Source organism: Scardinius erythrophthalmus (assembly GCF_964197995.2).
Source record: "Scardinius erythrophthalmus genome assembly, chromosome: 13".
Lineage (NCBI taxonomy): Eukaryota > Metazoa > Chordata > Actinopteri > Cypriniformes > Leuciscidae > Scardinius > Scardinius erythrophthalmus.
In genome coordinates this window covers 10,502,465-10,516,982 of record NC_138233.1, presented here as the reverse complement: position 1 = coordinate 10,516,982, position 14,518 = coordinate 10,502,465, and the positions used below count along the sequence as shown (strand labels likewise).

Below are 14,518 nucleotides of genomic sequence, written 5' to 3'. Positions count from 1 at the left end.
ACTGCCATGAGAGGGCAACCCGCTCCATGTAGCATAAAGATGTTCTCTTTAATCCTGCTTTAATTACATTTTTCAATATCATAGCCTATTAGTTTTTTATGTTTTTTCTCTCTCTCTCTTTTTTTTTACTTGTGTAAAAAAAATACATTATTTAGCAAAAGTTGGTGATTACTGCATCTTTCACCTCACAAATACTGTGAATTTGTTTCTCAAATGTTCATCTTGACTCAGGACTTTACAGGAATCCCCAATGTGCTGCATATGCAGATCGGAACAGGTCAGGAGGTGCACTGCAGATGATAGCCTAGTACTGGCTGAAAAACCAACGGTCGCTCATGTCTTCACCATAGTTATCCTATGCTCCACGTCATTTATGAGAACTGGCTATCACGACACGTCAGCCGTGGACATTACATCATAGCTGGTTATCCTGAGTTAATTTCTCCGTGCCATTTGCGCCGCATGCGTTGCGTCAGAGAAGAACAGCTGATCCTCGCGCGAGCGTTTCTCAGCAAGACCACCGACAAGAGGCATAGGACCACCATCAACTGGAGCTCGACTCCCTGGGATTAAGGTATAATCTTGTTTAGTTGTTATTATTTTTTAACAAATTGTAACGTAATTTATTAACCAATTTCGGTGTTTTGGGGCGCATATTGTTACATTCAAATGCAAGTTTCATAGGCAAATGTTACCACTTTTAGAACTCTAGCGTTCACATAGAGGCGTTCACATTCTTTCCTACCACAGACATTATATAGACATTCAGTTCTATAGAATAATCATACGTTTGGTGATTCAAGTTGTAAAAAGTTGATTATAAACCAAAAGTTTTAGGGTTATGATTGTAGTAATGTTCTTAATATAACATTTTAGAATGGTTTTCATTCATTTTTGATTGATTTAATTATAATTTGTGGTATTGGTTGGGTGGGGCTGTGTGAATGTCTATCTCAGACCTTGGATGTATTCCTGATGTATTCCTGACTCAGACCAAACAGAGAGACATGCCTATTTTTGGACTTCACTGATACACATTTACAGTTTTAAACAGTACTACTAAAAGGTGCCTGCGCTTTTTTAAATTATTTTATGAAAGTTTGCTGAGTCAGAGTGCAAAATCAATAATGACACATGAGAAGAATCTTGATATTTCATGATTTATCATTGTACAGTAACTGCTCCTCCTGATGTTTTGTGCACAAGTTTGACATATAACAGAGAATAAAATTTCCAGTGAGCTGCAGACTGAATGTTTTCCATCACTGAAAGTTCCCTGTTCTTTATTTGCCTGATTATGTAGTGAAAGAGAGCATGGTGTAAGTTCGGAGGGTGGAGCCTTGAGTATCCTGTGGAAAATGCGGCTTTTCCCTTAGCATTTTATCCTATAGGAAGTAGAAATGGTCTGAATTAGGAGGAAATCATTTTTAGAGCGTTCTTATGTGACTAAACAGGTTACAGGTTAACTAAACTTAACTCAAAGTAAACCTATGGAAACATCCATAGACGGTTTGCTTCTGCAGCAATGTATTTTCATTTCAAATGTTATTTACACTGCAAATAGAGGACATTAGATAATTTAAGTTTCCACTGTGGCTTATAATATACATAACTCAGAAACAGAGGATTCTGAAAGAAATAAACATCCAAAAAAGGACATTGCTTTTTTGTCTTTAATTATGCAGAAGCTATAAGGAAAGGCTAACATGTTTCTTCTTAATTCTCTCTTTAGGTTCAAGATTATCATTCCGTTGGCAACTAGCAACTGATCAAACATGGGCAAAGTATGTTTATATTTCTACATCACTGTGTCTTCTTGCTTTATGCAATGCTTACAATCTGATATTTATGTGCAATTTGCATTTTGTCATGTTGCAAGAAAGAATAGCCACAAAGACATGACCTCTGCCTCCTTTCTCATTGTAGTCATTCTCGTTTTCCATCTATTGTCGTTCAGGGAGTGTAGAATGTCAGAGTTTTCTTAATGAAATCTTAGAGGTCAATGAATTGCTCATTAAAAAATTAGATATGCTGAGAACACCACTATACCGCATGTAAACTGTGTTCAGTGATAATTTTTTTCATTTTTTGAAACAATATCTTGTTTAGATATCATTTTAGATACCTTGAAATGTATAATAGCCAATCTATTATTAAAGCACACTAATAATTTATAAAACATTAGTGCATCGCTATTGTTTTTCAAAGGATTAGGGGTTTGAATAAACCTCTAACCCTAACCTTGTTTGTGCTGTGCACATAAATACCTCAAATTATCTTGTCGAGGAAAGGTGAGCTATTTCTTGAGCTATCTCAGAATTTTCAAATCTAGACACCAGAATATGAAAGAGATTTGGGGGTGTTGTTTTATGACCTAATCACCTAGCACCCTAAAAACTGCATAGTAATACCCTAGTAAGCACTAATAACATGCAATCACATTTTCAGAAAATCTATTTTATCTTGTTGTGTTTTATATACATTTATAAGTTATATTTCACTATTTTCTTGTTTGCAATATTTACAAAACTTTCAGTGACATCTTAGATATTTCCTGAAAGAAAGAAACTGGCTTGCCACAACACCGGAGGACTATATGATATTATAATATTTCTTATAATACTGTAAAAGTGTGCCTGGCCGGATGTTTGTCTGTTGAGGGCAGTGTTGCTAGGGGTCTGTTGCTGTAGACGTGGAGGCCCACAGCTGCTGTGTTGAGAGATATCTGCAGGACAGGCCTTGTGCAGAGAAGCATGTGGGGGAGGACACTGGATCTGTGCCCTTTTATACAAGACACGTCAGCAAGACCAGTGTTATGGCGAATAAATGTAGGTAGAGAGTGAGTACAGAGGAGCTTAGTCAGATGTGAGGTCTCGCAGCTTTCTGAAGGGGAACGACATCCTGTAGATTCAATAGGGTTGAAAGTGTAAGGTTACGGACTTTTAAGTCGCATGCAAGCTTTTTGTCTCTCTCTCTGTCACACAAACTGCCCTTTGCTGCTGACCATAACACACAACTGCTGCACTGACAGGTGTCAGCTGTCCGTGCTAAAATCCCGCCTGAGCCTCTTGAGTTTGAGAGGGAGAGTCTGATTGTTGGTGTAATATTTTATTTTTGGATTATATAAACATATGTAAGCTGTCCCACCCAAATTTTTTTTTAGTTCAGTGTAATGCGTGTGACTGTAAATGCTCATGTAAATGCTCTCTAAAAAAATTCTTTCGATATTTTCTTTTGTTTTCAGTAAAAATTTCCAAACATCCTTTAAACAAGACAAAAAAAATGCTTATAATGCTAATAATTAAAAATATATCCTTGAATGACAGCTTGGTCTGTTTACTCTTTCCACTTATTGCATTTTCAGGTTTTGTGATTCATAGGGTTTGAGAAGATTCATCTCTCATTTTGTCCATCACCGTTCATTAAAAAACAACAACTAAAAATCTATATTTTTTGTCTTAGGGATTCAGAGGTACAATTGTAGATCACCCTGACTTTGATGAAGGCAGTGATGCAGAGGCCCTCTATGATGCCATGAAAGGCTTTGGTGAGTGCCAGGACTCCTCATCTATCGATGTGTAATATGTAACTAGTGGCTGCTGGGATATTTCTATAATGAATGAATGAAATGATTCTCTCTTGTGTCACAGGAAGTGACAAGGATGCCATCTTAGACCTGATTACCTCACGAAGCAATGCTCAGAGGCAGGAGATCCGCACTGCCTACAAATCACAATATGGGAAGGTACTGGAAAATCTCCAGCAAGCATTTAATAAATGGATAAATGGCTTATAGATAAAAATGTGCTTTATCAAAATTACATTTCAGGATTTAATTGATGATCTGAAATACGAGCTGACTGGGAAGTTTGAACGTCTGATTGTGGGTTTGATGAGACCTCCTGCTTATCATGATGCCAAAGAAATCAAGGATGCCATTAAGGTATATACGAATCTGTGTAAATTTGAGACCTTCAGCTAAAATGTGCTGTGCATGGCTGATGTAATTGCACTAAAATGTACTATTCAAATGCAGGACTTGCTCAGATAATTGTATTCATATAGATATGTTATGCTGTATTTTTTTCAAGTTGCATTTATATTTTCTGAAAATATTGCTGGTTGCTGATATATGGTCTAGACATCTGCCAATCAGCTAAACAGAACACAATAGACAGTGTTCCCAAACATTCTCTAAGCATCAAGACCTATTACAATATCAGCAATAGTAGTTTCTCTGTGTTATTTACTGCATGTTTTGTCCTGTGAATCTATTTTGCCATGGCTATATAGGATTCGGTAAGTGATTTTCCTTAATTAATTAAATTATGATGGTTAGCTCTTTACTTTGGGAGTGTTAACTATTTCATGATTTTATGGCTGTGAAAAATCACAACTAATTCAGTAATTTGGGACTTTAATAATAGAAAACATTCTACATTGAAAAACAAATAAGAAATGTCTGACTGTCCCTTTGGAAAATAAATAAATTATTTATTAATAGTACATGTATAACCTGCTTAGCGTTGACTCTTAATGGGAAGTTTACACTTATATTGCTGTTTATAATTTTTGCTGCAAATAAGAGACTGCATGATTTGAAAAACCTTTGCAATACTGACACTATATGACAAAATAATAATTCTTCTCTCATTTGTACTGTAATTTCACTGTGTCACTCAAGGAACTGCACTCATTTCCATATGGATAATTATACTAGCTGACTGCCCAATATCCCTTCAAATTAAAGAAACTGAATATGTGATTTGTGTTCAGAAATTGACTTGCTTGTTGTGCTATAAAGGGAGCAGGAACAGATGAGAAATGTTTGATTGAAATCCTCGCTTCAAGAACCAATGAGCAGATTCATAATCTGGTGGCAGCATACAAAGATGGTGAGCTATTTTTATTTTTTTTTTTTTTTTTACACAAGTCAACAAGAAGCCCAATATTCTTCTGAACTGAAGCAAAGCCTGACTATGTGTTTGTGTTCACAGCATATGGTAGAGACATTGAAGAGGGCATTATAGGGGACACATCTGGACATTTTAGGAAGATGCTGGTTGTTTTGCTTCAGGTCAGTGAAATCTTTTATGTTGATTTATGATAATATAGCAAACCTGCAGCCCAATGTTTAGTCAGTTTATGATTGTTTTTCCTTTTTCTAATTTTTCAGGAATGTTTTTTCATACTGAGACATTCAATTTCTCTAGTGAAAAATAAATATACTAAAATGTATTTGAAATACATTTTTAAATGCTAAGTATACTACAAATACATTTACATATTTTATGTACTTAATATTTATACCCTGCATTTTTATTTTAGGTATACTGAATTGGTATACTTGGCTAAATTGGAACTCATTTTGTACTTAATGCACTTTAGTTATCCAGAAGGAGTGCTGAAGTTCAATTAAAGTTATACTTATATTTAATTGTGTTAAAGTGGAACTATTGCAAGTATACTTTAAATACACTTTAAATATCTTGCATTTAAAGACTGATATTATACAGAGATTATTATTATTAAGAAATATGCATTGTGCAATAAAGAAGTACTCCAAATAAAGTTTAATTGTAATTATATCAGTAAGTCTCAAGTGACATGTCAGTAAATATGTTAATGGATTTGTAGTATACTTAGTATGAAATAAATGTATTTTATAAATTTTGGTATTGGTGTTTTTCCACTAGGGTTACAATGAAATAACCTTTATTATGGTCTACTTTTTGTTTCTGTTTAATAATGGTGATTTTCTTGTTTCACAGGGGACCAGAGAGGAAGATGATGTTGTTAGTGAAGATCTCGTGGAGCAAGATGCTCAAGTGAGTGTGACTGATGTTGAATTATACTACAAATCAATATTACATTGATTCTTATTGGTCAGTTGTGGCTTTATGGCCTTCAAATATATTTTCAAAAACGTTGTAAAACGTTGCAGTCTCTTTCTTCTCACGTAAAATAATTAAATCTCAGCTGAATATTCCATGGCAATTTACTTATTTAGTTGACTCTTCATTGCATATGAGCAACAGGAAAACAACTGAGTATACTAGTTTGCTCTTCCATACAACTCAACAAGTGTGTTTTTGACCTCTTGACTTGCATCTTGAAAGAATGTTTGTGTGTAATCTCATCGTAGGACCTGTATGATGCAGGAGAGGCACAGTGGGGCACAGACGAGGCCAAATTCATCATGCTGCTGGGAAACCGTAGTGTGACCCATTTGCAGTTGGGTATGAGAGCCGCAGCCACACACTGGACACAGAGATTTCTGCTGACTAACACCCCTCCTCCACTGTACAATCTCTCTCTGTGTGTCTGTAACACTCCACACTGCACCGCCGATTAGATTTGACCATAAGGTTGCTGCTTTAAATAATATAAAAGAGAGTTTGTAATGCAACAGACAAAACCACTGTGCAATGACCTAAAGCATGAGTGATTATGATTTTTAATACATTTGAATTATTAATGGTTAAGGATTACCCAATGTAACATGGATCAATTCTGTATGACATAACAGAGCAAACTAAAAATTGTGTTTTTCAGTATTTGATGAATACCATAAAATTGCTGAGAAATCCATTGAGGACAGTATTAAAAGCGAGCTCTCCGGAGACTTCGAAAGACTGATGCTGGCTGTTGGTATGCTTTGGCTCCTTGCAATCAATTCCTGAACACTCACAGCTACATTTTCACTTCTTTTTCACTAACTTTTCTATTTTATATATCTTCCACAGTTCAGTGCATCTGGAGTAAGCCTATGTTCTTTGCCAGACGCCTTTACAAATCCATGAAGGTTGTGTTAGCCTTGTTATAATGAATTCTAATGGAGTAAAAGTACAATTCTCAAGGTTTTAGTCAATCCTTTTGTTTGCCCATCTGTCTGTAGGGTCTGGGCACAGCTGACAACACTCTGATCCGTATTATGGTCTCCCGTGCTGAGATTGACATGCTGGACATCAGAGAGTGCTTCAGACTGCGCTATGAGAAGTCTCTGTACAACATGATTCAGGTGCCTAAACACCAACAAAACAGAATCCAGACATTTCTTGATTCTGTCAACACACATTTATTTATTATCATTTGAAATCATTTCCAATTGTGTCGTTGAGGTTTTCCTCTATGATTTACAATTGTCGTTCATTGTGTAGTCATATAGTTTTACAAATAAAATGTGGTTTATTCATGTGCTACACTTGCACACAGTGGACATGTTGTCTGTGTACATAAATAAAAGGTAAATAATATATTGTGAACCCAACAGGATGACACATCTGGGGAGTACAAACGCACCCTGCTGAAACTGTGTGGAGGAGATGATGAGTAAGCATTTTTTAGGTCTTAAAGTGTGTCATTTTTTTTTTTAATGTTACAAAACCCAGCTCTATATGCAGACAACTATAACTAAGTCTTTAGAAGTCTGATTCTCTGCCCAAAAAAACACTTCAACTTTTAACTATGAGGACAGGACTAGGATAAAAGAGCCTCTAAATAAGTTTTGCAGTAACAATTAACAGTCAGTAGAGGGAGACATTAATCCATTATAAAATAGGACAACACACCATTCAAAACTTTGTGGTCAGTAAGATGTTTTTGAAAGAAGTCATGCAGAAGATGCTACATTTATTTGATGAAAAATACATTAAAAACAGTAACACTGTGAAATATTATTACAGTGTATTTGAATATATAAAATGTAATTTATTCCTGTGATGGCAAAGATGAATTTTCAGCATCATTACTCCGGTCTTCAGTGTCATGATGTGTTGATTTGGTGTTTTCACAGTTGAAAACAGCTTCACATTTCTGTGGAAATTGTGATACATTTCTGTCAGGATTTTGATGAATAGAAAGTTCAAAAGAGCAGCGTTTATTTGAAACAGAAGTCTCTTGTGACATTATAAATTAATTTTTTTCTTACTGACCCCAAACTTTAAAAAAGTGGGGTATTTATATACCTCCGTATTTACAAACTATATTATATAATTTAGATGTATTTGCAGATTTCAATGAGCCAGGGCCAGAGATCAAGAACTGAAGCTTGTCAAGCTCTCATTCCCTCATGTGAATTTTGAATGTGAAGAATGTGAAGTTTTTGTCAAGCCCTCAATCCACACATTGTTATTTTGTCAGCACAAAAGTTTAAAGAGCTGTTTGTTTCTCAGTATGGCAGGGGAGTTCTTCCCAGAGGCTGCACAGATTGCCTACAAGATGTGGGAAATCAGCGCCACGACCAAAGTCCAGGTCGGTGTCACCCACGTTTTCTCTCAGCGGCATTCATCATATTACCCTCTGCTCTGGCCAAGCTAGAGTTGATAACTGTGTCATGCACCCTAAGCATACAGTGGAGCTTTTGTCTGTGCACAGATAGCATCCGAATGCTGCTCAATTTGCTAATCAGAGTCTTGATTCACTGCCAGTTCCTGTGACACCTTTCAGTCTGTGTCACTCACACCATCCTACAGATCTCAGTGTGTCCGCATGTGTGTTTATGCTGCTGGAGTGATGTTGCTGTGATCATTTATAAATTACAAGATGAAACAGTGTGTATGTCTTTCTTTTTAATCATGTAATTTTATAATTTTGTCTTTTCTGTCTATCTCTAGTTAAGAGGAACTGTGCGACCATATCAAAATTTTGACCCTGCGAGTGATGCGCAAGCTTTGAGAAAAGCAATGAAGGGTTTTGGTGCGTAGAAACACAGTTTGATAAGGTCGATAGCATGCATTAGCCAAAGATACTAAGACTAGCTAAAATAATGAATGATTTACTTTTATTTTTCAGGCACAGATGAAGAGACAATTATTGACATTGTGGCACATAGGAGCAATGCACAGAGACAGGAGATCAGACAGACTTTCAAATCTCTTTTGGGACGGGTAAGACACTGTCCTGCCCAGTTTTGCAACTGTTCCCAATCGGACAGAGTATTTTACTGTAAATGTGAAAATATTTCGCATTTTCCTGACATATAAAGTTGTTTTCCATTAGGATCTCATGGCTGACCTAAAATCAGAACTGTCCAAAAACCTCCAAAGACTCATTCTTGGTCTCATGATGACCCCAGCAGAGTTTGACGCCAAGATGATGAAGAAAGCCATGGAGGTACACAGAATAATTTGTGACGGCACTATGGAACCAAACCAAAATCTTATTTGAGTCATAGAAAAGGCTGTTTCATCATTTAAGCAGATCGACCTTGTTTTTGTTATTCAACTTCTGTGTTCATTTGTTCACTGGGGGTCAGTGACCTGTCCAAACTAGAGCAGAGGTAATAGTCTTTTCTCTACAAGGACTGTTTGTTTGTGGATGTGTCTTTCATGTTGAGTTTTACTGTGTTGATAAAGAAATGTAGTTTACAGGTATGCAACATGCATATTACTTTAGCTTATTTACTTTAAGCATTTTCCTATGAAATAACTTTGTTTATGCTAAAATGTATGTGTTTTCCATTTTTTAATAGGGCGCCGGGACTGATGAACATGCGTTGATCGAGATCCTGGTCACTAGAGGCAACCAGGAGATTCAGGAGATGTGTTCTGCCTATAAGAATGGTAAATAAAATCCTGGCTGTAGCTTGAGTAATGTGTCCTGCAGGTGGAGCCATTTATCTAGACTAAACACTGACAAAAGGTCTGTGTAATGGGGCATTTATTTACAGACAGGATATACATCGCGTTATGTCTTCCTAACCCATGTATTTTAATTTTCGCCTTCATAGCCTTTAAAAAAAGTTTGGAGGATGCCCTCGAGTCAGATACATCTGGGCATTTCAAAAGGATCCTGATCGCTTTGTCACAGGTACATCTACGCAGTTCTCGCATCCAAACACTGACCCACAGTTCATACTTTTTGCTTTATAAACTCATTTCACTGGTGTGTTTGTCAGGGAGCCCGCGAAGAGGGCCCAGCAGACATGGACAGGGCCTTGGAAGATGCCCAAGTAAGTGTGAAATACTTATAAAACGCTGTCAACTGTTGTTTGCTTACCAACTATAAAGGTAATAGCAGAGTATTGTCATAAGATTGAATGTTTTCATCCCATGTAAGGAATTGGCAGATGCATGCAACGCAGACTCTGGTGACATGGAGGACAAGTTCATGAGTATCCTGTGCACAAGGAGTTTCCCTCATCTGAGGAAAGGTAATGCAAACACATGTTTGCTACTGATACACACATGCTTATACATGTTTTCATGAACGCTTCAGCCAACATTTGCTATATCCCCTCCAGTGTTTCAGGAATTTGTGAGGTGCAGCAACAAAGATATCGAACAGATCATAAAGAAAGAGATGTCAGGAGATGTTAAAAATGCCATGTTTGCTATGGGTAAGAACTTTGTCAGTACAGTGACTGAGCACCAGAAATCACTAATAAATTACATTTTTTTTTTATACTACATGGGTCATGTTATCATCAAATCAGAAATATTTGCCCTTTTAATTCCAATGTACTATCAAAAGTAGCCGATTAATGGATGACGAGGCAGTTAAATTATATTTTATGTTAAATTATATCATTAAATTGAATTATATATCAGTGTTATTTTAGTATTTATTCATATTTTGATTTAGCTTTTGTTTTTATATTTTCAGTTTTCATTTTAGTTTGGGTTTTATTAATTTTGTTTTGTGCTTTTCTCATTTTTAAGTTGTTCTAAAAATATTTCTATTTAGCCTTAATGTATTTTATTTCTGTTTTAGTCATTTTAGTACTTAAACTTAAGCTTACAGTATTTTATTTCACTTAGTTGCCAAGGCAACATTTCTCATTTTTAAGTTTTTCTTCTAATACTTATACCCCAGGTTTCATAGACATGGTTTAAGCCTAGACTAAAATACTGAAAGCACCTTACACTGGCAAATCTTAAAATATGTGAGTGCCATTGTTTTGTCTCAAGATGCACACCAGTAAAAAAGATTACAAGGCACGTCTATAAAAGCTACTTAAATGTCTGAATTGAACTAAGGCCTAATCCTGGCTTTGTCTGAGCCCTGTCTTTGAAACCAGGCCATAGTTTATTTTATTTCAACTAGAAACTATTACAACTAGAAAAGCTGCCGCCATTTGCATGCAGTACATTTCTGCTATTCATCTTATATGTGAAGAGGCCATCTTAAAGTCTTAAAAATAATTAAACAACCTTTAGCACAAAATCTTGACTAACATTATTAGAGGATCTAAAATGAGCCCTATAACAATTACATCAGCAAAAGTCAAATTTATGATCACGTGTTTTACACATTTGACACAAAAGGATCATATGACTCCAGTCATCTGAAAAAAATATCAATTACATGTTTGTATTTTCCAGTGCGAAGTGTGAAGAATCAGCCGTCTTACTTTGCTGACCGATTGTACAAAGCCATGAAGGTAAAAGTGCTTTGTTATGTAATACACTTCCCTCAGCATCACTCTGTGAGCAGGAGGACATATCGCAAACATTTAGGCCAAGAACATGACATCAGTCATCTCAAAGTGCCAATAGAATGGAAAAAGAAATCACAACTGAGGTCTCTTTAATATCTCATCTGAGATTTAAATAGGTTTAAGGCTCCTGCTTCTCAGATACTAGTAATCACACTCCAGGGGTTCAGAAGACATCTCAATAATGTCTGTGCTCAGATTCGATAGGATACAAAAATCTGCAATCAGATACTGAAATAAAGCATAACCGAGTACACGGTGAAATCTCCTGAGCGGATCTCTGAGCAAAAACTTTACTCTGGGTGATGAATAAGAGACGTTGATTAAAAACATGCTCTTCTGAAACATGTTTTATGGTCTTTTTGTGGGCTAAACACACTGATGTAAGGCAACAGTCATGTAGAACTCATCTGTTGACAGTGTTTCTGTGCCAGCAATGGTTCTCAGACTTGATTATGAGTCACAGGACCTGTAATGAGCGTCTGCAGTTTTCTAAGCGCTGTGACTTTCCCTGCAGGGCCTGGGAACAGACGACAGGGCTCTCATCCGTATCATGGTGTCCCGCTCCGAGATCGACCTCTTCAACATCCGCAAAGAGTTCAAGGACATCCATGAAGCCTCTTTGCATGAATTCATCCAGGTAGAGACGTTCGTTGTAAGTTGTGTGCTCCTTGCCAAATATACTGCATGCTTTTGTGCATGACTTGCTGGTGTGATTGGAAGTTAGTGAATTTAAAGAGAGTTGTGTAGACATTGTGTTTTGTATTAATGTAGGCGTTGTACATCCTCTTTTAGTTAAGTTGAGGGGAACAGAGTGCTTGACAGGTTCCTGCGGTGTACTTGCTCGACTCAGCTGTTTAGGAATTTCCCCTGCATGCTTGACTTCCTCTCAGTGTGCTGATTCTGATTGGTGGAGAGAGTGTAGACAGGAAGTGTTCAACAACAGGTCTATACTGGCTCTGTAGTCAAAATTCCCTTCACAGATCAATAACAACACTAATTTATACATTTTATGCATTGTTTTTTGGGCTTATTATGTTACGTTACTTGTGCCAGTATGCAAATAAACTAGGCGTAACAAAGCTAATGCATCAATTTAATGCAAATCATATTTAAAAATGTCAAAAAACCCTGCATAATTTATTTCTAGATGCGTGCAGTGTTAGATAAAGCATGCAGAGAACAAGTCTGTGTGTGTTTTTAAGGTGTGTGTCAAATGATTTCTGGATTAGATTTATTGTTTTGTAGAATTGCATGGTTTCGCTGCACTTTTCATTTGAATTTTCAAACTTTATTTCCATGGAAATGCACTTTAGGTTTGTTCTGTCGATCTCATTGCTCGTATAGTTATTATGAAACTCTTTGTAATTATGTAATGTCATGAATTTCATAATGGCTTAATAGCATTATGCAACACTAAACTTTCAATGATATAATCATGTACGCTCTCCAACTAGGGTGTGTTTTGATGCTTGATTTCCAAAATTGGTCAAATGTTTGGTCTGACCAAATCGTATTATTTTTCTCAGGGCGACACATCAGGAGACTATCGTAAAACCCTTCTGATACTCTGTGGAGGTGAGGACTAGAACATTGTTCGTCGTCCTGGATGTGTCACAGGATATTCACGCCTAGCAAACAGTGCGTTATGTTCCAGTCCGTTGTTTGTGAGATGCTAGTCAACATACAGCCTTTGTGCCCTCTGCTGCTGCCATGCCTCTGCCAAAGCTAGTGACCTATGCAAAAGCCACACCTTGCCCCATTTTCTGCAATCATGCACGAAACCTTTTTTTTTACCGTTAAAAGCGCTTTTTGTGGTTTTACTCTACTAGTGCTTTATTTGTTACCCAACACCCTGTTTAAATTGATCACCTCAGAAATAAAAAATGTGATCGAGTTTTGATGTTGTGTTTTAATACCAAAAGTTGCTTTAAATCTAGTTCAAAATGTGATGTGTTTCTGATTTTTTTTATAGAACTGGATTTCAAATGGTGACCCAATACAGCACCAACATTTTTATCAAATAAAATATTCTATAAAATGAATTACCAGCTAACAGGGAACATTCTGACATGGTTCTTTTTAAAAGTTATGAACAAAAATTCTTCCAGTAATGTTAATGGATTTTGTGTTCAAAGTTATCTGGTCTTTAATAATGTTCAAACATTGAAAAATGTTCTCAAAACGTTAGCACAAGATCATTGAACATTTTCTTTCCCTGAAACGTTGGATGTTCGCCTAACATTTTTGGATTGTTAGTGCATGTCTCAGAAAGTTTAGAAAACATTCACAAGTGACATTCCCATAATGTTTGCAAAATGATTAAAAAAGGAATGTTCCCTTAACATTCGTATAACCAAGAAACAAGCTTTTTAAAACGTAAAAAAACCAGAGTCGTTCAGAGAACATTCAGAAATAATGTGTTAACTTAATGGGAACGTTAGCACAGACGTTTTTAGAACGCTGGTTTATGTTTGCTGGATTTAATGTTGAATTCTGCGGACAAAATCCAGTCATTTCAATACGAATCCACATGATTGTGAATTTTGCGTGAGAGCGAAAGAATTCGCCACACAGATTTCGCAACAGGTTCAAGTTGGTCACTCAAAATCGCTACGTTGACCAACAGACAGTTGCTTAGTTTAAACGTTCAGTGTGAGTTGTGCTTCATACATTATTGCTACACTATTGACAATAGACAATGGACCTTTTTTTGCCCATGGAATTTCACTAATATGACCACACCTTTAGGCCTGGTTTCACAGACAGGGCTTAGATTTAGACAGAATTAGGCTTAGTTCAATAAAGACATTTAAGTAGCTTTTATAAACTCGCCTTAGAAAGAAACATTAGTGTGCATCTTGAGACAAAACAATGGCACTGACATATTTTAAGATATCTCAGTGCAAGTTGCTTTCAGTTAAAAGAGCTCAAACATATATTTTAGACTGGGAAAAGGCTTGAGCCTTGTCTGTGAAACCGCGGGTTAGTATTTTAATGAATTGCATAAGCTCATCAATATGCGCAACATGACATACACTGAATAGGAAAACTGAGAATTTAGAATTAGATCATAATGTT

The 14,518-nt window shown here is 36.3% G+C and overlaps 1 protein-coding gene across 2 annotated transcripts; it reads left to right on the top strand.

Moving 5' to 3' along the window:
- Positions 1–13,334, top strand: anxa6 (annexin A6). 2 transcript variants are annotated; one of them, XM_081382007.1, is made up of 25 exons: positions 1–574; positions 1,733–1,784; positions 3,463–3,547; positions 3,651–3,745; positions 3,830–3,943; positions 4,805–4,895; positions 4,998–5,077; positions 5,772–5,828; positions 6,146–6,239; positions 6,556–6,651; positions 6,747–6,805; positions 6,899–7,021; positions 7,274–7,332; positions 8,175–8,253; positions 8,616–8,697; positions 8,794–8,888; positions 9,001–9,114; positions 9,473–9,563; positions 9,731–9,810; positions 9,899–9,952; positions 10,060–10,153; positions 10,244–10,339; positions 11,325–11,383; positions 11,955–12,077; positions 12,967–13,334. In XM_081382007.1, the coding sequence occupies exons 2-25, from the start codon at positions 1,776–1,778 to the stop codon at positions 13,024–13,026; spliced, it is 1,989 nt and encodes a 662-aa protein (XP_081238133.1). In that variant the 5' UTR covers positions 1–574; positions 1,733–1,775; the 3' UTR covers positions 13,027–13,334. The 2 variants fall into 2 exon arrangements, with proteins under 2 accessions (XP_081238133.1, XP_081238132.1); XM_081382006.1 differs by having other exon boundaries at positions 11,955–12,092.
- Positions 13,335–14,518: the final 1,184 nt, after the last annotated feature.

Bases quoted from the DNA above. Each gene is read 5' to 3' on its own strand.
- anxa6 (XM_081382006.1), top strand. The intron at 6,652-6,746 runs GTATGCTTTGGC...TATCTTCCACAG, and splicing joins AAGACTGATGCTGGCTGTTG to TTCAGTGCATCTGGAGTAAG. The intron at 9,115-9,472 runs GTACACAGAATA...ATTTTTTAATAG, and splicing joins TGATGAAGAAAGCCATGGAG to GGCGCCGGGACTGATGAACA.